We start from the raw sequence: 25,174 nt of genomic DNA, 5'->3' as shown, positions 1-25,174 counted from the left end.
ATCTATCAAACATTCAATCATTGTCTGACCAAAGTAATGAGCAAGGAAGTCAAAAAGTTTATCATGTACAGTCCTATAAATACCATCCATTTTACATATAAATGTACCATCTAGGGTGTCAAGGGCATGTTTCAGTTTTGTCTTGGATATTCGTCTGTCCAATCCACAAGCATTATATGTGTCTTTTATGATCAGTTTTTGCCTCTTTGTTACTTTACCCTGGAACCATTTTTCTTCTAGGTGATTATTAAAGAGAACGCATAAAGCAAGACTGCATATTCTATATTTCCCTTCATCACCGTGCTCATTTAACTTGTCTAGCTCATTTTTATAGACAGCAAAAGGATTTTTGAAAAATTCTTTTACATCTACATTTTTTTTTTCATGATATAAACTACACAACAGTGGAAAAAAATCACAGTTTTGTGATAAATCATTAATATCTTTCATGCTTGTACCAATATAGGTATTTGCTATATTTGTTTTCTCAAAAGATGCAAGACATAACTTATCTGATATTAAGTTGCATTCACAAGATTTAAAAGGTGCTAATATATTAAACTTTTCATCTTTATAAACTTGTAATCTACAAGATACAATAATCTTACAACATTTGTCTGCAATAATTGTTTTAATTACAGGTAACAGTTGCTCCCAGTTATCAATCTGTTGTTGGTTGGCAGTAAAATTTCCACAAATATCATCAACAATGAAGACTGTCTGTTTACCAGGCTGATAATAATCTCTTATGTCTGTTGGTGAGTACACTGGTATTATACTGTATCCTTCCTTCAATAAAAGAAGTGCTATGTGTCTTGCAATAAATGTTTTTCCAACTCCTGATGGAGCGGTTATAGTCAAGCAACTACTGTCCTGTAAACATTTTAGGATGTAATCACTAGCTCTTGTAGACACGAACATTTTATCTTTCTTTTCCCAGTCTTCTATTTGTTTATTTATTAGCTCTGAAAATTATATGAATTGTAGCTTATTAAACATTGAAAAAAATTACTATTTATATGATAAGTTCAAACAGACATAAAATAGTGAATTGAGTCTATGTTGAAAGTTGTTTCACATTTTGACTCTCTCAGGACTTTTCATACCTTATTATACCGCACAAGTTTTCCTCATTGTTGAAGACTGAATGGTAACCTGTGAATGTTTATATATTTGTCCATATGTGGATAGGTGTCTCCTTGAATTGGACATCATTCCTTATCTGCTTGTTTTCATAAAATCTAAATTGAAAATATCCCTTCAAAACGTATACTTACTAGCAAAATAATAATAAATTGTCTTGGTTAACCATTAGTAATTTTATAATCATTCATAACAAGTGAATCTGTGATCATGAGCTACTGCTCACTAATGATACACCGCCTAGCTAAAAGTATAAGGTAAACAGGAAGTTGTTGAGTGGTGAATCTGAAAAACACATCTCACGGTATAGTTGACTTGTATAAACCCTGAAACCAAATTTCAGAAATCCTTGTTATGGTAGTTCCCAAGAAAAATATAACGAAAATTTTCAACTTGGATATCATGTGTAAAATGGTACAAGTTTTCAGTAAATAGGAAGTTGTTGAGTGATGGATCTGAAAACGCATCACACAGTATAGCGGACTTATATAAACCCTGAAACCAAATTTCAGAAATCTTTGTAATGAAGTTCCTGAGAAACATGCGACGGGCAGATGGACTGACGGACAAACAGCTGTAAAATAGTATACCCCACTTTTTTTAAATGGGGGTATAAAAATGAAAGAGGTTTTACTACACGTATCACATAAACTTTACATTATTAATGATTTATTTAATTGATGTCAATGAGGTGAAGGTCGGATATACTCTGTCTCACAGCCACGTAGACTGCAAGGATCTAATATACCAAGTATATATTTCCATATTTGACAAATTATTTTAGAGGTCAGAAAGCCTTTGATCTGACTAAATATCAAACATACTAAGCGACAAGTATGTCCAGAGATTGCAAGGGTGCAGTCTTTGGTTGTTGTCAAATTATAAAATGTCAAAATACATAAACTAATATTATACCTCTAATATTATTTGGAATTATTTCACTCAGCTCAGTTTCCATTTTATTTAATTTCTCTTTAAATTTTGAATTTTCTTCTTTTTCTGAAATCAGAAAAGAATGTTTAAATCATGGTTTATTACACAAGGAAATTGTATTTAAAAAATGCATTCTACCAACATCTTGATATGTTCATAATAACATAAAATGCATCATAAGCACTTTTCAATTAGGGGTCATCCATAATTGTCAACCTTTTTCCAAAGTGTACAAAACATAAAATACATCATAATATAAAAAAGAAAATGTAGTATGATTGCCAATGACACAACTATCCACAAAATACCAAAATGACACAGACATTAACAACTATAGGTCACCGTACGGCCTTCAACAATGAGCAAAGCCCATACCGCATAGTCAGCTATAAAAGCACTTTTAATTTACCACATCAGGAACGCTCTAATGCAATTATTTGATACCTCATTAAATTAATATTTCCCAGGGGCAAAAAATATTTGATCAGCACTTATGTTCGAAAGTGTCAAAGACATTGCTGATATAAACCTATGATATAAGTTTCATAAAAAGGCTGGCAATAATTGTACACATGAGAGCGCTGACAATGCAAGTTTTCATTTAATCAATATTTCCAATGGGCATAACTCTTTTAAAAATAATTGATCCCCACTGATTGTTAAATTCTCTAAAGACATTGGTGATATAAACCTATAAATTATATAAATTTAATAAAAAAAAATAAGAATTGTACACATTAGAGGTCTCTTAAGGTAATTTTCCAAATATGTAATCAATATTTCCAAGGGGTATAACTCTATAACAAATTATTGGTCGGCACTGATTTTAAAATTTTTCATAGACATAGCTAATATAAACCTATTATTGAAGTTTCATAAAATTCTGACAAGAATTGTACACAAGAGAGCGCTAACAATGCAATTTCCCATATAATGAATGTTTCCAAGAGACATAACTCTTTTAACATGAATGTGTCCATTGTACACGGATGCCCCACTCGCACTATCATTTTCTATGTTCAGTAGACCTTGGGGTCAAAACTCTAATTTGGCATTTCAATTAGAAAGATCATATCATAGGGAACATGTGTACTAAGTTTCAAGTTGATTGGACTTCAACTTCATCATAAACTACCTTGACCAAAAACTTTAACCAAAAACTTTAACCTGAAGCGGAACAGACAGGCGGACGAATGAAAGAAGGGATGGACGGACGGACAAACGAATATAAGAACAGACCGTAAAACATGATGCTCTTAGGTGGGGCATAACAATAATTGATCGTCACTGATTTTTTAACTCGTAAAAGACATTGCTGATATAAACCGGTGAGATAAGTTTCATAAAAATCTGGCAAGAATTGACCACATGAGAGCGCTAACAATGCAATTTTCCATATAATTAATGTTTCCAAGGGGCATTACTTTTATATATAAATTGATCGACACTGATTTTTAAACTCATCCCAGACATTCCTAATTTAAACCTATGATATAAGTTTCATAAACGTCTGGCAAGAATTGTACAAATGATTGTGCTAACGACGCAATTTTTTTGTCAGGTTTCACTATACCTTAAGAGTCTCAAAACATACATGGCATATATACCAAGGTTTTATTCAGTGTCAAAATGATGTAGTTAGATATCACATGATGATTTGTTTCAAAGATGCTGTCAAGAAAGCGCCATTTCAAAAATAGATAGTCTTGATTTACAATTTATTATCATCACTTATCCAGGAGAATAAAAATCTAACATTAATGAATGTACATATATTTCTATAAATTATATAACATATAATTTTTTCCTTCTTTTTTGTGTTAATTTCCCTTTAACAAACTATTGTGGATAGTTATCTAATAGGCAGTCATATCACATTTGTATATTGTTATTCTCAAGCCAGTCTGACATCTCATCATATTTTTTTTCATAATTTGTCATAACTTTATAAACTTCAGCAGATGAAGTCATACAAAGCAGACATCTATCACTCAGGCCACGTGATTTTGTCACTAAAACAGCAAACACACTATATATTCAATAAGTAAAACTTGAAATGGGTATTTCTAAAAGACATATGTCATGCTCCTGAAAGTTATTGTTTATTCAACAAATGACAAATTGATACTTATTAGATTTTTAAATAATCATCAGAGATATAGAGAGTGCCAAATGCAATAATGAAGAAGAAAGAATTTTCCCTGCATTTAACTTCAATTTTATTGGGACTGTTGCTGCTAAGACTTCTATTTTTTGTCTTGTGTTTCGTGACTGTTGCCTTTATAATACCTTTTACTTTGTCTTTCTTAGAAGAGATAATACATTTTCTTTGGCTATATTTAATTCATGTCACTAAGGTTACCTTTTAAACCATGAAGCATCTTTTTAACCTGTTTTTGCATCACAATGCTAAGTGTGGTTTCTTTAACAACAGGATCATTCTTTCCACTGATTCTTCCCAATATCTGTTCACAAATCAAACAAGACATTAAATTGATTATAAAGAATAAATTTATATTCCAAACATCAAAGCACTTCTAATCCCTTTGTCAAATCCTATGTTTTTTTAACTGTATCAAAAATATAAAGTCCATAACTCTCCGCCAATGGACGTCTGGTATTTCTATGTCCCCTTCATTGCATCGCACAGGGGAGAATTATTACAATTTCAAGAAATGATGACTACAAATAATGCTTTCAAAATATAAAATGTGAGTTTTAATTATTGCATAACCTGTCATGTGCAATTTACGCTATAAAAAAACACAGAGCAAAACTATCTTAATTTTCTGTATTGATTCAACTTGTCTTTGTAGTCTAACATGTCTAAAGAAAAGATACCATACATGTCAACTTCTGAAACTGAAAATACATTAAAGAAGAAAATGTCATTAAAGTGTACGAACTTTTGTTTTGGTTCAATTTTAGAGTTGGTTTTTTTATATACTATAACATAAACATGTACCACTGAGTTTCCTACAAATATCTACTTCTGTATTGGTTAATTATATAAATATCTACCATTAATTAATATCTTTCTAAACAAAGCCTTCTTATTGTTTAAATTTTCCCACTACTTTGTATTAATGAATGTCATAAACCCTATAGCTATACATGTAATTAGAAATCAATTATTACAGCTTATGTGCTCCTTTACACAGGAGGGAGATAAATCGAAAGAAGTTGGTGTGTTTCCTTTCAGTGTAATATATAGAGCATAAGGATTTGATTGAAAGCTTTTACTTTTCAGTGATATTAAAACTATTATCTCTGACAGAAATGTATTAAAGGGTTCAAATTGTTTTAGAATGATTTTTATGGGATAATTTTAATCAGTGCATATAATTGTACGTTAAGCTTGACTGGCTTCAACTTTCTGGGGTACAATTAACGAGACAATTCTCGAATCAAATGTATAATGTTTTGATAGCTTTCATCTGCACGGTAAATAAACAAGTCCTAAGTTTTGACTTTCAATTGTTTACCTTTTCACAGGAAATGAGCCAATAAAACCAAAACACATATTTGACTTCTAAATACCAGAAACAATACTGGTAAAAAATACCCTGGTTATTTGAAATCCCGCCTGTTATTTAAAAAAATCCCATGTGAAAGGAGAAATTCAGGGGTGTAGCTCGCAGAATACGGGTCAGTTGACAGGTATTAGAAACTGAGAACGGGCAAAGCACAATCAAGATATATATTGGAATATAACAGCCCTGTTGTTCACATGGAACACATGAGTGATTTAATGAAGAATCTTAAATAGATTTTTGCTACATCAGATTCAAATTGACACTGTAGTTTCAGAGTTGACAAAATGTCAAAGTTAATAGATAGCTTATAGAAATTTATGGCAAACTTCACAGTTGTATAAAAAAGAAGATGTGGTATTATTGCAAATGATACAACTATCCACAAAAGACCAAAATGACACAGACATTAACAACTATAGGTCGACGTACGGCCTTCAACAATGAGCAAAGCCCATACCGCATAGTCAGCTATAAAAGGCCCCGATCAGACAATAAAACAATTCAAACGAGAAAACTAACCGCCTTATTTATGTAAAAAAAATGAACGAAAAACAAAAATGTAACACATAAGCAAACGACAACCACTGCATTACAGGCTCCTGACTTGGGACAGGCACAAAAATAAATAATGTGGCGGGGTTAAACATGTTAGCGGGATCCCAACCCTCCCCTAACCTGGGACAGTGGTATAACAGTACAATATAAGAACGAACTATAAAAATTAGTTGAAAAAGGCTTAACTCATCAGATGAACAAAATTACTTTTGTAACCTACAGAACATATCTTACTTTATTTACTGTTTGAACAAATTGCTGATATTTATCTAAATCCATCGATGACATTTTAATGATCTTATTATACCAAGACTGTAGTCTATATAAGTCTGCTGCTAATCTGGAATCATGGCTCTCTGGTTCTGTATCTGAAATCTGTACAGCTTTAACCATTGAAACTAATGTAACCAGTGACTGGAATCCTGGTCTGTTTGTTAGCTGTTGTATGTTGGCTATTGTAAAAAAAAGACATGATAAATAAACTCAACCTATATATTATATTTAACACGAGAAATGTTCGGTCATTTTCAAGTGAATGTATTTGTATTTAGTCTGAACATTTGTCTGAGATGCTGTGTATATGTACAGTCCACATGGATATGATTGTGATAGGAGACTTCATTTAACTTTTCCAAATGTAAAAAATGTTAAAAGGCTTGGTAAAAAATCCAGAATCAATTAATGTGATTTCTTTTTATTAAAAAAAATAATAAACAAATATTCACATTTGTACGGAGCTCTTAAGTGTCAAAGAGGAAATTAAAAATATTTAAAACCCTAAAACTTTAGCGCACAACTTTTAAACTTGTGTGCACAGCTTTTTGAATCTTGTGCGCACAACTTTAAATCTTGTGCGCACAACTTTTCATCTTGTGGACTATTTCTTTGATGTAGTTTCTCAAGTACTGCATGGCATCTCTATTAGCAGAAGAAAGGTTTTCAAGAAAGATAAGGCTTCCCAAAACGTTCTTAATAGTCGGTTGTTACGTGTTGTAAGGCTGTTGTTATTTCGTTATATTGATCAGGGTTCCCAAGTCCGAACAATGTACTTTGGTTGCTGAATTAGTTTTTAATGTTGGATTTCCTTTATGATTAATATGTTGAAATTGTCAGGTTTTCCCACTTTTTACAAGAGAGGCTTTAAAAATCTGCAAGGTTTATTTTGTCGATCTCTGCAAAGTTTTCCAAAGCACATAACACATCTTCATTTTCACATGGAGTCCGGTACTAAAAAGATATCCATTATATCCCGTTTTACCTAACCAAACATTGCTTCTTCAAATATAACGCAGTCTAGCGAAACTGAACCATAAAAGATTTAAAGTTGTCTGCACAAGATTAAAAAAGTTGTGTGCACAAGTTTAAAAAAGTTGTGTGCACAAGTTTAAAAAAGTTGTGCGCACAGGATTAAAGATTGTGCGCACAATATTAAATGTTGTACTCACAAGTTTCAAAGTTGTGCGCTCAAGTTTAAAAGTTGTGCGCTGAAGTTTTAAAGTTTTAAATATAACACGCAGTCTAGTGCAATTGAACCATAAAAGATTTAAAGTTGTGTGCACAAGATTAAAACAGTTGTGCGCACAAGTTTAAAAAAGTTGTGCGCACAGGATTAAAGATTGTGCGAACAAGTTTAAAAGTTGTGCACACAAGATTTAAAGTTGTGCGCACAAGATTTAAAGTCGCGCGCACAAATATTCTAAATTTCATCTTTTGCACTTAAGGGGCTCCGTACATTTCTACCCTTGAATATTTTTCTTTTTTGTCAAAGCATAAAAAGAAGCTAAAAATAAAATACAGTTTAACTCTTAACTTGATATCTAACAAATTTATCTTTTTAACCAATTATGTACATGATGTATGGCCAAGATAAAATACAGTTTATCTCTTAACTTGATATCTAACACAGTGTTCCAGCTAGGTTTTCAAAAGGGCAGGGTGCCAATCCTGAAAAAGAGCATTTAACGCGCGATATGATAATATGAAAAGGGCATATTTTAATAAAAGATGTTAATCAAACATTTGTGTTTATTTGTTGAATCACAGGTTATACAAGAACAACATCTTTAGCCCATATAGAACTCTATCTTTCTACTTTGAAGGCTGAAAAAGTTGTCAAGCAGCTTGTCACACAAGTTTTTTTATCATTGCTTGGCACAGTTGAACTTTATATGCAGTATGTTTTGAAAGGAGATCTGTTTCATACTGTTTCTATGGTCTACCACATTTTACCAGTTTCACCTTTCTACCCCTGCTGTGCTTGATGGCAATACAGCACAAAACAGCTGTGCTCAGTAAATTCAATGCTCAGTAAATTCACAATTTTAGGATATAAAGCAACAGTGAAAAATAGTATCAAAAATAAAGAATACAGAAAAAGATGACCAAGGCACCCTACCTGTTCCCATAACTCAAAATAAATACCTAAACATATATATTCTTAAGCAAGAAGTATGGAGACACATTTTAGAATATGTAAATGGGTTACTCAATGCTAGGAAAAAAATCAGATTGAGTTATCTTTCTTTATTCGGGTGTGCTCCTTCTTTGGAGGATTATAAACAGTACGTAAATATGATGTAAATATGATCACAATATGGAGGCTGATTTTGTTATTTTCGTATCAAAAATGAAGGCAGTCAATGACAAATACGTCTGAATTTTCTGTTTATTTTACAGAAAACAAGTAAAACAATGTCTTCAACGAGTTTATAATGGTTTTCCAACTTTCTGTCATTACGTTTCTTCCATGAAACTACGGTAAACATCGCAAATTGTGCCCAAGTTGTTGTATGCACATTTCTTCAAAGATAATTGCCGACTGAACGATTCTATTTGAACGAATTAATGTTGATGATCATTAATGACCCATCCGATAAACGGATTACCTATAACAACAGATTATGACACCAGTTGTAACCATTGATTAGCTTGGGGTGGTAAACAAAGTCATAATCTTTCCCCCAGGTAAAATTTAGTAATTAGCGTATCATATCAATACGCAAAATAATATGCAATCGATCTTCAAAAAAGGCAGGGCGCCCTGGAAACTGTAAAAAGGGCACAGGGCGCCACTCGGAAAAGGGCGGGCGCCGCGCCCTCTGAAAACGGCCTAGCTGGAACACTGTAACAAATTTATCTTTTTAACCAATTATGTACATGATGTACAGATGGGTGCGGTCCTAACCTTGACAAAAGTTAACTTAGAGTTAACTTGTTGACTGCTTTTTAAGTTAACTTCGTCTACGGTGGACCAGACCTACGGTCCGCTTTTTTATGACTGCTGCAGACCTATCGACGGGTCTGTTCCAGACCAGACCTGTGGACAAGTCTGCTTTTGACCAGTCCTAAGGACAGGTCTGCCCCAGACCAGACCTGTGGACAGGTCTGCTCCTGACCAGACCTGTGGACAGGTCTGCTTCTGACCAGACCTGTGGACAGGTCTGCTTGTGACCAGACCTGTGGACAAGTCTGCTATTGACCAGACCTGGGGACATGTCTGCTTATAAAATGTTATCGTTTTTGCGACTTTTCATATCAGACTTGAGCTTTATTAAAATATGTATAAACAACATTCACATTGTTCTTCCCAAGAAGACCTCTGATAGCAAATTTCTTTACTCGCTATACTCTACTAGACATTATTAATAACAACACAATTCTTTCTTTTTTTATTTTCATATATTCTTATAAACATTAGTCAATTACATAGAGCTATCTTATTTTTTTTAATTAGAAGGCGGATAGAAATTAGGGTTATCCAACGCATCGGAACAACATTCGTATATCATGGGATATCAACATCTTTGTCGACGTTACTTCGTTCCCCGTTTTTTACCTGTCCCTTCATAATTTTTACTTTACGCATTTATACATGCATGGATATTTCATTGTTATTCTACTTATTTGGATTGGATTTACTATTCTTTTTCCGCAGAATATTCTAACGAAAATTGTACAGTTTTACAGTGTCCGGATATGTACGATGTGGTAAAACTACCAACAATCTCGTCAAATTCGTCAGATTTGTCATTTGTGCACATGAATGAAAAAGTTGTCACTTGACGTTTAACTACAAACAAAATCAATCAACCGACATAATAGATTAACAGTATACTATTACCAGAAGAGAACCTCAAATACATTTTTTATTAAACATCACAAATGAATTCAGACATGTCGGTGTTGGTACATGTACTTGGATGGTGCGGCCTAATAGTTTCGTTTTACACACCCTAGTGATTGTTCAATATTATGAATACAGAGATGAAACGATGACATTCTGAATGTATGCGGGGAAAAAAATGCATTAATTTTTTTCCTTATTGCTTACATTTGCCGTCCTACTAACATGTTCACAGGAGTGCCAGGAACAGACATAATTAGGCGCCATTCCAACAGCGGTCATTTATTTTATACATTGAATCCAGACATCAAAAATATGGCTGATTTACTATGCGGATATATATAGATTTTTAAATTAAAGTGCACATATGCAGTCAAATAATTTTGTTGTATTATGAAGTCAGCATGAGGTATCAAATGTACTGAAATTTTGTTACGTATCAATATTTTGAATAAAAGGAGGACATGCTGACATCCAAAATTAATGCGAACAAAAATTTGTTGTTATTATATAGCAATATTACTGTCCATTATATTATACATTGAATCCTGGCATAAAACTATGGCTTATTTACTATGCGGGTATACATGGTATATAGATTTACAAATTAAAGTGCACATATGGTCAGTTTTGGTCAATGCGGTCAAATCATTTTGTTGTACATCATGTACATGTTGTACAAGTCAGCATGAGGTATCAAAACTACTGAAATTTTGTTACGTATCAATATTTTGAATAAAAGGAGGACACGCTGGCACCCTAAATTTATGCGAACAAAAATTTGAAAAAATATGGCTGATTTACTATGCGGGTATATAGATTTATAACAAAAAGTGCTCACATGGTCAGTTTTAGTCAACATGGTCAAATAATTTTGTTGCACAAGTCAGCAAGAGGTATCAAAACTACTGAAATTTTGTTACGTATCAATATTTTGAATAAAAGGAGGACATATGCTGGCACCCTAAATTTATGCAAACAAAAAATTGTTGTTATTGTATAGCAATATTGCTGTCCATTGTAATATACATTGAATCCTGACATAACAAATATGGCTGATTTACTATGCTGGTATATAGATTTACAAATTAAAGTGCATATATGGTCAGTTTTAGTTGATGCAGCCCCAGCTTGTCTGGCAAAACAGCCGTTGGACGTCAGAGTAATCTCGGACTAATCAATACCGGACCTGTTTCGAAGTTAACTTTTTGCCAGACATAACATAAAAACAGTCCTAGGACCAAGTCCGCTTTTCAAGTTAACTAGATTTTGGTCCTAGGACTGGTCAGAGCAGTCCTAAATTTGGTCACAGGTTAACTTTGACCAGTCCAAATGACTGGTTATCAAGTTAACTTGCTGTACAGGTTAGGACTGCACCCATCTGTATGGCCAAGATAAAATACAGTTTATCTCTTAACTTGATATCTGACAAATTTATCTTTTTAACAAATTATGTACATGATGTATGGCCAAGATAAAATACAGTTTATCTCTTAACTTGTTATCTGAAAAAAAAAATTTTTAATCAATTATGTACATGATGAATGGCCAAGATAAAATACAGTTTATCTCTTAACCTGATATCTGACAAATTTATCTTTTTAACCAATTATGTACATGATGTATGGCCAAGATAAAATACAGTTTATCTCTTAACCTGATATCTGACAAATTTATCTTTTTAACCAATTATGTACATGATGTATGGCCAAGATAAAATACAGTTTATCTCTAAACCTGATATCTGACAAATTTATCTTTTTAACCAATTATGTACATGATGTATGGCCAAGATAAAATACAGTTTATCTCTTAACTTGATATCTAACAAAATTTATCTTTTAAACAAATTATGTACATGATGTATGGCCAAGATAAAATACAGTTTATCTCTTAACTTGATATCTAACAAATTTATCTTTTTAACCAAATATGTACATGATGTATGGCCGAGATAAAATACAGTTTATCTTTTAACTTGATATCTGAAAAAAAATATCTGTTTAACCAATTATGTACATGATGAATGGCCAAGATAAAATACAGCTTATCCCTTAACTTGATATCTAACAAATTTATCTTTTTAACCAAATATGTACATGGTATATGGCCAAGATAAAATACAGTTTATCACTTAATTTGATATCTGACAAATTTAGATGTATGGCCGAGATAAATTATATGGGTGTTTCCAGGTACCTGACCGACTGTCAGCCATGATCGGAAACATTTTATTGACGTCAAAATTTTTTTTTTTTAAACCAGATTTTTTTTTCAGGGAAAAAGTTTTCATTTAGAATAGCTTTCGACTCGCATCTTAGTTTAAACTTGATTTCATTGAAAATTTTAAATACAACAAGCATTTGTATGATATACAGTGAAGCTAAACAAACAGCATGGCTGGCTACTACCATGGCCTTCAGTTAAAGTGTGTAATTAATAGCTGTCCATGGGTGTTCACACAGGAAAGAAAAAACTATAGACTCCCAAGAGCCTGTTTCGCTTACCTGTATCTACTTTTGTTTTCTAAATCATGAAAAATAAGGTTAAAATCATAATTTTTAAGTATTAGATACCTTAATAATGATTGAGGCCAAGTTTGTCTCTATTTGGTTAAATTAAAAGCAGGTAATCCCATTGTAGTCTTACAATAGTTACAGAAGACCCCTTACAATGTATCATTATTCAAATTAGTGTCAAGTGACCATTTGACATTGGTTTTTTTTTTACAATTTTCACGTAGAATTCGATAGTAAACCCGTATGTTCTATTTTCAACCCTGTCGGCCATGTTGGTTGGATGACAGGGTCATCTGATAAATTTGTCCATCAAAATACCCTATTGAAAATTGTGGCTAACTTTAACTCTATTTGGCCCAGTAGATTATAAGAAATTGTAAAAGATTCGAAAAATTTATGAAACATTGACTATAAAGGGCAATAACTCCTTAAGGAGTCAATGGATAATTTTGGTAATTATGACTTATTTATTGATCTTACTTTGCTGAATGTTATTGCTGTTTGCAGTTTATCTCTATCTATAATAATATTACGGATAATACACAACAACTGCAAAATTTTCTTAAATTAACTACATCAGGTGCAGCAACCTAACAACAGATTGTATGATTCGTCTAAAAATTTCAGGTCAGATAGATCTGAATCTAATAAACGTTTGTACCCCATTTCACATTTGCTCCTAATGCTTTAGTTTCAGAGATATAAGCTAAAACCTTCATTTTACCCCTATGTTCTATTTTTAGCCATGGTGGCCATGGTGACGATGTTGTCCCAATGCGGGGTCATTGGATACATTTTCCCGACGTAGTCGGTATAGTTTCGGTTTGTGCCCTTTGAACTTAAGGACTTAAAACTATGTCAACATAATACGCATGCTCGAAAATCCTTTCTGTGATTGGACAAAATGCTGTCATGGTTGGTGATTTGGATGTGTTTGAAAAAACGTCTCGTTAATTACATCGTGATGGAAAGCAACTAAAAAACTATAAATATTTGACTAGATCTTATAAAGATTTATATTTTTATTAAAATAATTGTTTCTCCAATAGCTCTTTGCATCCGTGACAGCTGTTTATTCGGGACAATTCTATAATTTTTAATGTAAACTTTGTTTTTGAACGCACCTACGCATGTGAGATTTCCGCGGGGTTTTGGTGGATGTAAACAAAAGGTACCAGAACCAATAATACTAAACACAAACAGAGAAAACGTTATTAAAATGGTATCTTTGTGCTTCTGAAGGTTATCGAAATGATAGTTTTAAACATATACTCAAATTTAAATACGTCGGATATCTTTTTTTAAAGATAGTTCTTGTTTAAACTAGATTCCAAAATAAGGATTGTGGCCAAGTTTGGGCAAATTGGCCCTGAAGTTTCAGAACAGAAGATTTTTGTAAAAGTTAACGGAGAAATGAGAAAAAGCATGTGGGCCAAGTGAGCTAAAAAAAAGTGTCATTGACCCTGTTTTTAAATTCTACCACCTGTATTGATACATTTATTCAGTATCATGACTGGATTAAAAAAAAAATTTCTGAATGAGTTTAAACCGGGAGAACCCATGAAATGTCTCCCACATTGAAGGTTGGTGGCCATTTGGCAATTTATCATTTTTTCGAGACGGAAGAATATAATTTCAAAATAAAATGTTTTTCCTACCTACCTACCCTATGTCATTTTGGACATGTTATAGGACACACATATATATTTTATCTTGGTCATAGCCCTATTGTAAAAGGATATCATCCTGAACATGCATGAAATATTTGCCACTGGATCTTAACATACAACAATCTATCAATTTTGTAAAAGGACATAATAATAATGTTGTTTGTCAATACTTGTCTTCTTATTTTTACTAACTTATAGTTTGGACGAGCCTCAAATATTTTAGTTCAATGATTTATCTAATCATATATCATGTCTTTGTAGTTGCAATTCTACCATCGGTGACACATACAGCTTACATTTTTGGAGACCAAATGTATTTTGATATGTATGTATCTTACCCATTTTGATATTTATATATCTTACACATAAAAAACTGAGCATGGTAACAGGGAATGTGTCAACTCGGCCAATAACAGTTTATAGTTTTGACCACTTTACTTCTGATAAAGATTAAGAATGGCCTGATAAAACTTGAGTTGTTTACCAAGTAGAACACCAAGATTGCCTTGATAAAACTTGAGTTGTCATCCAGGTAGAACAACAAGATTGCACTGATAAAACTTGAGTTGTTAACCAAGTCGAACACCAAGATTACCCTGATAAAACTTGAGTTGTTAACCAGGTAAAACACCAAGATTGCTCTGATAGAACTTGAGTTGTTAACCAAGTCGAACACCAAGATTACCCTGATAAAACTTGAGTTGTTAACCAAGCAGAACACAAAGATTGCCCTGATAAAACTTGAGTTGTTAACCAAGTCGAACACCAAGATTTCCCTGATAAAACTTGAGTTGCTAACAAAGTAGAACAACAAGATTGCCCTGATAAAACTTGAGTTGTTATCCAGGTAGAACACCAAGATTGCCTTGATAAAACTTGAGTTGTTAACAAAGTAGAACAACACGATTGCCCTGATAAAACTTGAGTTGTTAACCAAGTAGAACAACAAGATTGCCCTGATAAAACTTGAGTTGTTAACCAGGTAGAACACCAAGATTGCCTTGATAAAACTTGAGTTGTTATCCAGGTAGAACAACAAGATTGCCCTGATAAAACTGAGTTTATAACCAAGTAGAACAACAAGATTGCCCTGATAAAACTTGAGTCGTTTACCAGGTAGAACACCAAGATTGCCTTGATAAAACTTGAGTTGTTAACCAAGTAGAACAACAAGATTGCCCAGATAAAACTTGAGTTGTTAACCAAGTAGAACAACAAGATTGCCCTGATAGAACTTGAGTTGTTAACCAAGTAGAACAACAAGATTGCCCTGATAAAACTTGAGTTGTTATCCAGGTAGAACAATAAGATTGCCCTGATAAAACTGAGTTTATAACCAAGTAGAACAACAAGATTGCCCTGATAAAACTTGAGTTGTTAACCAGGTAGAACACCAAGATTGCCTTGATAAAACTTGAGTTGTTAACCAAGTAGAACAACAAGATTGCCCAGATAAAACTTGAGTTGTTAACCAAGTAGAACAACAAGATTGCCCTGATAAAACTTGAGTTGTTAACCAGGTAGAACAAAAAGGTTGCCCTGATAAAACTTGAGTTGTGAACCAGGTAGAACAACAAGATTGCCCTGATAGAACTTGAGTTGTTAACCAAGTAGAACAACACGATTGCCTTGATTAAACTTGAGTTGTTAACCAGGTAGAACTAAAAGGTTACCCTGATAAAACTTGAGTTGTTAACCAAGTAGAAAAACAAGTTTGCCCTTCAGGTGCCCCTCATTAGCCTAATCATTCTCTTCAATGTTTAAGATTATTTTGTTTGAATTATGCATGCAGCTGTGCATTCTGTGTAAATTAATAGATAGTTGATAAAATAACTGAACCTGTTTGATTTAATTCATCTTGGTTAAAATCAGTTGATTCTAAGACAGAAGCCAGCTCTGCATTAGATGACACAGGATCCTCCTTGAGAGCCTCAAGAAATAACATATAATCTTGTTCACTTCTGATCTTAGATATTAGTTTTCTATTCATTTCAGCTGACACTCCACTGGAAGTTATATCTGCATGGTCATCTGGTTCTAAAACTTCCTTTGATATTAATGAATCAATGACATTTCTAACATCAGATAAATTCTGAATTAGATTGTAGTAGTTCTTTTGCAACCTGACTGAATGGTTTCCTGTAACTAAATCAAAGAGTCATGTTAACTTAAATTATGACTTTTCATTTGTTTAGTTAAATATTGAGTACAATTATGAGACACTAATATCAATGCAAGATAATTTATGTTTACGGTGTTTTATAGAGCCTGTAAATATAGCTTATACCACTGCATCAAGTTAGTTCGATATTTCTGGAATTGAAACAATTAAATTTTCATCACTTTTTATCAATATTAACAGTGATTTTGTTATTAATAAATTTAACATAACTAAATATATACTGCAATATAGAATACACTCTTATGGTCTTACATCCTGACAATACTTGCATTTTTGAATTGCCCAAGGTTGTCTTTTTCATAGACTATTTAAAATGATTTTACATATATTTAAATCTGTTGGATGTGTACAGATTGATATTTTAGTCTGGAAAATAATTTATTCTTCTATTTGTAATTGGCTTTTAAATAGCATTCAGTAGCTGTGAGTACTCTTCGGTCGGTACTTTGTGTTTTTAGTCTTTTTATTTTTTTGTGCTTTATGTTGATCTGATAAGTCATGCACTTGTCAACTGGTTTTTAAAATTTGTTCTTATGGTTTGCTTTTACACCAAATCACAGTTAGTTCCCTTGGGTAAATTTGACCAGTATAATCAAAGAATTTTGTATTATTTAATGCAAAATGATATCAAGGTTATGGCAAGAGTCCTTACATTTATCAATTAACTTAAATTTGAACAAGATTAACCAACACCTGAAGTGTTTATTGTGCGATTGGGTAATAGTGGGTGGATACCGAAAGGTATTCACAGTTGTCTTTAACTATAAAAATAAAATAAAACAATAAAAACAACAACACCCATCAATTACCGCATGGTAAGAGTTTATTCTGGTCGACATGTTTCGCCAACAAGGGTGGCGTCTTCAGGACAATATTACACATGAAATCAAACAGTGAAGTACAAATTTTGCGGTTGTGTGGTTCGCCGAACAATAGGATGTTATGACGACGTTATAGATATAAATAGAAAGTGAAAGTAAAATAAGAATATAGTATAGTTAAAAGTGAAAGTTAGTCAATAAAGTTAATAACGACGTGTAAGGAAAAAAAATTAGAGATTTGGAAACAGAAGCAACCACAGAAACATACAGATAAGAAGCAGTTCATCACTGAAGATTAACATACCATACATACATTGTAAGTACACGAAGTCAAAATAATTCGGAATACCAGGCATTTTACTTATAGAGAAAAAAGAAGGAACCAGAAACAAAATGAACCACTTAAACCACAAAACACAAAACTCTTATCAATGCGGTAATTGATGGGTGTTGTTGTCTTTATTGTTTTATTTTATTTATCAATTAAATGTAATTCAGACCAATCTTTCCTTCATTTAGCCATAAATTGTGATTTATAATACAGGAACAAGTCTTCTATTAAAGGGGCACCAGTGGTACTCATAGTAATATGGGACCCTGTAATTTAGTGGTGGTAGTTGTTTGTTTTCTTCGTATTTTTTTTTTTTTTTTTTTTTTGCAGTTACTTTTCCTGTTTGAATTAGGTGTTTGTTTTTAATAACTTTCTACACATTGCTCATTGTTGAAAGCAATAGCTTTCATACCGATAGTTACTTGCATCTAGTACATTTGGTATCTGGTAAATAGTTGTCTCATTGGCAATGATATCACATATTCTGATTTTTATAGATAGTGCTTTTCCTGTACTACTTTTTATTGTACCTATTGTAATTCCACTATTCAGGATAAAGGCATGCCCAGGACAAATTAGGGGAGATTGAAATTTCAAATAACTGGTTTTGTCTGATTGGCATTTACCAGACACTGCCTTTCATACAAATAATCAGAATGAAAACTAAATACTCACTACATGATTTAACTTTGGACTGTGAATGAACTTCATGATGGGAAAATTGTTGCCCTTCCATACATTCTATCAGATCTTTAGAACAAGTAGGAGACTCCTTAAGAACCTCTAATAATACACTGTAGGAATCTTCTGGTCTTTGTATTAGAAGGTCTAAGATACATTTGTTGCGGTCAGATGGCTTTGGATGGTGTTCTATTTGTGCTCTATCTTCAATCCTAAGGATACATTTGGAAATCAATAGATCAAGGACGTCCTTATCTAGAATGGTGTCTTGTATTATCTTATCATAGAAATGGTACAATCGGTGGTGAGCTGGAAAAGAAATAAAAATGTGGTTACCAAGGTGATTTAGATATATATATATATATGACAGTTTTGTCCATTATGAAGAATTTGAGAATGGAAACAGGGAATGTGACAGAGACAACAACCCAACCAAAGAGCAGAAAACAGCCGAGGCCACCAATGGGTCTTTAACACAGCGAGAAAATCTGGCATCGAGAGGTGAACTTCAGCTCGCCCCTAAACAATAATGTTTACTTAAGTTCAGTGAAAATGGACGTCAAACTAAACTCAGAAACATATAAATTAACTAAAATTTAAAAAAAAACATACAAGACTATTGAACAATTAAGGCCAGATGTTCCTGAATAGACAACAGAAGCAAAATGACAATGAGACATAAATTAACAAAGGAATACTAGCAGTTACTGACATGCCAGCTCCAGACCTCAATTAAACTGATTGAAAGATTATGTCTTCATCATATCCCTCCCATTAGGGGTTTAGTATACATACCTGCCAATTTTTAAAAGTGCTCATGGGGGTTTTAGTGCGCGACAACAATTTCAAAGGTGACAATTCTTTTGAACTTATTTTGCGCGTGCTGTTTTGTGGTCTAGAAAAATAAAGGCAACAGTAGTATACCGCTGTTCAAAACTCATAAATCCATGGACAAAAAACAAAATCGGGATAACAAACTAAAACCGAGGGAAAAAGTGTCATATTTGTATGATGAGCTTTCAAGCCTTTTTATTAAGTTTATTTGCATGATTCTAGTTTATATTATATCAGTAGAAAAGATGAACATGTCGCTATAAGCCCAGGATGTACTTTCATGTGTAAGGATATTACATGATTATTTACTTTTCCAATTTAACATAATGCACAAAGAAGGACATTTATCAGGTTGGGAACAACACCTAGGGCAACCCCTCAATGTAAAGACATTTAAACCCACTTTTTAAGTACAAATGAGCACATATTCATACTATTTGAAGAAATCTTTTCCAAAAAAACTATACATCTTATGATCTATCTGGTATTATATGATCAACACATGACGTACAAGAATTTTGAAGTGTTCTTGGACTTGAAATTCTTAATTTTTCAAATTAATTAGACCCCTCATTTAGAAAAGTTGTTCCAAATATAAACCATAATGATTGTTTTCCATTTTTAAGTCAACAGTCTAAAATTTTCTGTTTTATTTTTTCAACAGTAAAATGGCCCCTTGTCTTAGGGACTGAGTCCCTCATTTAAGGGATACCCCTCATGTGGGGGTTGTTCGAAACCTGTTCGTTTGGTCCTTGTGAACAATAAAGAATAGTACATTGTACTTTAAATGATTTGGTAATTTAATTGAATACATAAATGACAGATGTTACAGCAAGTGTAATGTCAATAAATTAGTGAATCAAAGCGCGAAAGCGCAGTGTGGCACCGTTAAAGTCCAAAATTCCTCTAAAGTCCACAACACCGCTAAAGTCCACAACAAATCTCCGCTAAAGTCCATAACGCCGCTAAAGTCCACAAACTTTCCTCTAAAGTCCACAAAATGACCTTCGCTAAAGTCCACAAGAAAACGCCGTTAAAGTCCACAATAACAAGTTCCTCTAAAGTCCACAAAAAAGCAAGGTTAAAGTCCACATATTAAAAAGTTTTCAAATTTTTGATTTTTGAAATTTTGATCAAAGTTTTAAAATATCAAAATTCCAAACATTTGAAAAATTTTGAAATTTTGAAATGTTCACCCAAATAGTTAAAATTTCAAAATTCTAAATTGCATTTTTATATTTGATAGTTTAGATATAAGTACTAAACGTAACGCGCAGTTTTGATTATTTTGCTTTTAGAAAGTGTAACAAAAATTGGTCATAGTTTATTTATTTCGATGTGAAATTCCAGTTGTCTTTCCTTATTAATTGTGCTTCTATATGTATACAAGTTTCTCCATAGTTGGAGCACCATCTATTACTAAAAACACCCCTAAAATTGGTATAGTCTTGATTTTCACCCCTTCACGTATAATGGACCGTTCCATATGGTAGTATATAAGCCAGCTCAAGACAGAGAAACTTTGTCAGTTATATGTGGACCGTTGAAGTGATAACATCAGGGATTATTTTCCAACTGGTAAGTAGAGTGAATTAAGTGATTCCAAAGGATATATAAATAGTGTTCGGATTTATATGTGAATATTGCAATAGTGATTGTGATACAATATATAAAGTGAATCTGATATATATATATAAGTGGTTATTGTATTAATGAGAATACAAGGTGTAGACTTGCTGGTGTTGCAAGTTGTACTATGTGGAAGTGTGAATACTTCATAGATTTGTATTAGTGAGAATACAAGGTGTTTACTTGCTGGTGTTGCAAGTTGTAATATTGTGGAAGTGTATTAGTGAAAGTGCACTGTGTTAAACCTTACTAGTTGGATAATATTCATTGTGTGGGAACTCAAAGGGATAGTTAGTGCGTGAGTTCAGCTGTGTTTATATGTATATTCCTTGTGCATTGAAGGATTTGTGCAAGTGTCATTGTGTTATTGTGTTATTGTGGTTAGTTGCAGACTAACAAGGTGAATGATATTACATATTGGTGGACGTTCATGTAAATAGAAGTTGTATATATATATGTGATTTTGTGTTCATACGTTTTGTGTGATACTTGCTTGATGCATGTTGCAAAGTAATTCTGTTGGTGACATGGTGTAATAAAGGGCCGTATGCATGTTGCATAGTAATCTGTTAGTGACATTGTGAATAAATCGGTCTGATACATGTTGCATAGTGATTGCATAGTGACATTGTGTATATATTTTGTTATGATACAGTGTGTTTATATATTGTGAATGAAAAACTTCTCCTTGAATTTTAATTTATGTGCATTGTGCTGTGTATATATTTTTAGTTGTAAATCCTTTTATGGATGTGTTGATTGTTTGAATAGTACAACTGGTTGTGGTGAAAAATTGAGTTGAACACTTGAAATCCTGATTTATTCAGATACGGATCCATTGATCGCACGGTTACACGTTACAGAAAGTTTGATTTTTAAAATTTTTGATTAAAATATCAAAAATAGAAAAAGGGCGAATAAAGGGGTACCTTGAAACTACCAAAAGGAATAAAAACGAAAGGAAACGGATAATTCAGAACTATTTAGTTTTCCCAGTGGCAGACATTTAGGAGTAACAGTAAATACTGATGAACTCGCAGTTACCCAAATAGTATGTTAGGGTTGAGTATGTATATATTTCTACTGAACTGTAAGCAATACAATGGCTAAATATCCACGTGCAATTTTTAAATGGTTATTATATTACATGTTTGTAACTTTGTAATATATTTTTACAGTGTCTCATAAGTCAATTTGTTTGGCTGGGTGATTATTTTAAATATTGTATATTGTTCAGCTGTTAATCAATACTTAAAGCCTCGGTCACACCTTACCGGGTAGCACGAACGGACGCCTAACGGATGAAAATAAAAGTTGTCCGTTGACAAAATTGTTATCCGTTGGGAGTCCGTTGATGTACTGACCGAATAAAACGGACGTGTAACGGATGCCTAACGGGCACACACCGGATATGCAACGTACGAGAAACGAAAACGTACCGGACAGAACGGATATCGAACGTACACCCAACGGACGAGTACTGCATAAAACGGACACCTCACGGAAGCGTACCGGATAGAACGGATGAACAATATATACGGAAAAATTAAAAGCGACAATAATAATACATGTACATCGCATAAATATTCAGGTGTAAGTGGTTTTGGTTTATTCTTCAAAATACCGCAAAAGGTCAGTGTCTGACCTAAATAAGAGCTGCTTGATTGTGAAGAATCGCCCTTACTGTAAGGTCGATTATGAATAATAAGAATTCATGAACCTTAAGAAATCTGACATACCAATAATTGGCATTTCTGACGCGAAATTTTCCGTTTCAGATCCGTTCATCATCCGTTTTATCCGTTATACGTCCGGTAGACGTCCGTTTCTCATTCGTTCAACATCCGTTTTATCCATTAAACGTCCGGTAGAAGTCCGTGGGTGAATTTATCTTCCAGACCTCCAACGGATGTACAACGGACACGTAACGGATACAAAACGGAAACGAAACGGACGAGTATCGTACAAAACGGACACCTAACGGACGTTCAACGCACATTTTATCCGTTGGGCGTCCGTTTAAAGTTTTGAACATGCTCAAAATGTTCCACCGGACAGAACGGACGTCGACGGATAAAACGTACGCTTAACGGACATGCAACGGATATGGACGGACGTCTAACGGATAACAACGGACGTCTAATGGACATGAACGGATTGAAAAAAAAAAGTTATCCGTTAGGCGTCCCTTCGAGCTATCCGGTAAGGTGTAACCGAGGCTTAACATTTAATCAAATATTTCAGTTCTTTATAAATTGATGGCCTTCTAATATTTGGATTTGAGCGTAGCTGAACTGAAAGGTGGATCCCGACACATGCAATATTATTTTTAACGTTTTTTTTTAATTTTTTTATCGATTGCATGACGATCATATATTTCCTTTTATAATTGATTAAAGTTTAAAGTATTGATATTGAAGAAATACTGAATGTATGGTGTCGCAAAGGACGTTGTGCTATTCACAAATGTGGGAGTTTGTTGATATAATTTTGACAATACTATCCGGTATTCACGCTGAATTTAAGAGTAAGATCAGATATCAGTAGCTTGAAGGTTGAAACATTTTTTACATTCATACCATAAACCAAAAACATTAAGCCTGTATACGTATGTAATAGTTGCCGCTGTACGTTTAGTCCTCATCTATCCATTTGTAGGTGTCGACATTTTGAAATGGTAATTTGAAAAAAAAACTATTTCAAAAAGTCAACGATAAGCATAGGATCAAGTTGAAGTGATCATTCGAGACCAATCGAAATCGGAAATATAAATATTGTCAATAAGGTGACACTATATTTTACTTTGATACTTCCACGAGGGGCTTCAATGATGGTACATTTTAGGTGCAGATCCATGAATTTGAAAATGTGGCCTGGGGCCTAGTTACAAAACGTTAGGATGTTTGTAAAAAAGATATATACATTTATTATATATGTAGCTCCGTTACGGGTCGGTGGCCCCCTAAATCCACTTCTGTTTTTAAATAGCGACTAAAAGGAAACAGAATATTTTTGCATCAATGAATAGTTCCGTATTTGTTATTTGCGCATTTTTTAAGTTATCGTATTACAATCAATTTTGAGAAAAGTACAAGTACGTCCAGTCAAAATGGGGTGTGTAAAGAGAGTGCCACGCTAGCTTTTCTGCGCGTTAAATTTTTGCCGTTTTGGCCATACACCAATGTTGCTGTCGAAAAACCAGGACATATAAACGCTGAATTTTAAGTTAAGCATTTACATGCGGAACGCTGAAAACCGAATATTTGAAAATCAAGTAAAATATATAAGAACCGAAACTATTGAAAAAATGTATAGTCGTACGATAACTTAAAAAACAGCATTAATAACAAATACGGAACTATCCCTTCATACAAAAAAAAAATCCTGTTTCCTTTTATTTGCTATTTGTAAACATTGGCGGATTTAGGATCCCTAATAGAGCTACATATATGATAAATTTATATACTTTTTACAAATATCAGTCCACACGTAGTATAAGAGAGCAACCATTGGCCTTCAAAAAGGGAGATATTTTTTTCTCGATGTGAGAATTTTGTTATCGCGCGAACAATTTCTTCTAGTTTTTCAACGCTATCAATCAAATTATTTGGTTCAAAATTTTAAACTAATCCAGATTTTGGTTTGTCATCTGCTATAACAGATTATTTCTTTCAGCAAATTAGGGATCAAATATTTAAAAAAAAAAAAAAAACAACAACAAAAAAACCATACCCCCTTTATATCACTTTATTTGACTTTTTTTAAATTTGATTCGAGCGTCACTGGTGAGTCTTTTGTAGACTGGCGTCTGGCACAAATAAAAAAATTACATCCTGGTATCTATGATGAGATTATTTAGATAACTTACAACAGTTTCTTAGCTCCAATGCAAGCTACTTATATTTGATCTTTTTCTTAAATTCGTCGTGTATAGAGGGTAGAAGTGTAAATTAGATATCAACAACCTTCAACAGTCGCGGCTAGCGCAAAGTTCATTGCGACACCAATGATTCAGTATTCCTACCGTACCAATACTTTGAACTGAGGCCCTTCAAAGCTTGCTGTTAGGTTTGAGCAAAGGATCAGTATTGAAGACCGTACTTTGATCTATAATGGTTTACTTTAACAAATTATGACTTGGATGGAGAGTTGTCTCATTAGCACTCATACCATATCTTCTTATATGTACAATATATGATCGTCGTGCAATCGATATA

General features: G+C 33.2%; 2 protein-coding genes across 2 annotated transcripts in view; both read right to left on the bottom strand.

Annotated features, from left to right (window-relative positions):
• Window positions 1-4,415: 4,415 nt before the first annotated feature.
• On the bottom strand, window positions 4,416-16,618 carry LOC143046497 (uncharacterized). Its single transcript, XM_076219654.1, has 3 exons — window positions 16,319-16,618; window positions 6,402-6,619; window positions 4,416-4,541 (listed from the first exon to the last, which is right to left on the bottom strand). The coding sequence occupies exons 1-3, from the start codon at window positions 16,467-16,469 to the stop codon at window positions 4,416-4,418; spliced, it is 495 nt and encodes a 164-aa protein (XP_076075769.1). The 5' UTR covers window positions 16,470-16,618.
• Window positions 16,619-18,312: 1,694 nt separating this feature from the next.
• The window catches only part of LOC143046496 (uncharacterized), a 42,855-nt gene continuing 35,993 nt past the window's right edge, over window positions 18,313-25,174 (bottom strand). The window contains exon 4 of the mRNA XM_076219653.1: window positions 18,313-18,803. Within this exon, the coding sequence (XP_076075768.1) occupies window positions 18,436-18,803 (368 nt within the window). The 3' untranslated portion in view covers window positions 18,313-18,435. The remainder of the gene's footprint in view (window positions 18,804-25,174) is intronic.

This window comes from Mytilus galloprovincialis, chromosome 9 (genome assembly GCF_965363235.1).
Source record: "Mytilus galloprovincialis chromosome 9, xbMytGall1.hap1.1, whole genome shotgun sequence".
NCBI lineage: Eukaryota > Metazoa > Mollusca > Bivalvia > Mytilida > Mytilidae > Mytilus > Mytilus galloprovincialis.
Note: the sequence above shows the minus strand (reverse complement) of the source record. Positions and strands in the feature narration are given on the sequence as shown.

What these genes read in the sequence shown, in the direction of transcription:
- LOC143046497 (XM_076219654.1), bottom strand. Translation starts at nt 16,469, where the DNA reads ATGAATAGAAAACTAATATCTAAGATCAGAAGTGAACAAGATTATATG. An exon ending in AGATGAATTAAATCAAACAG is followed by an intron (nt 6,620 to 16,318) that starts GTTCAGTTATTT and finishes TTTTTACAATAG; the next exon opens with CCAACATACAACAGCTAACA. An exon ending in TTGTTCAAACAGTAAATAAA is followed by an intron (nt 4,542 to 6,401) that starts GTAAGATATGTT and finishes ATTTGTGAACAG; the next exon opens with ATATTGGGAAGAATCAGTGG.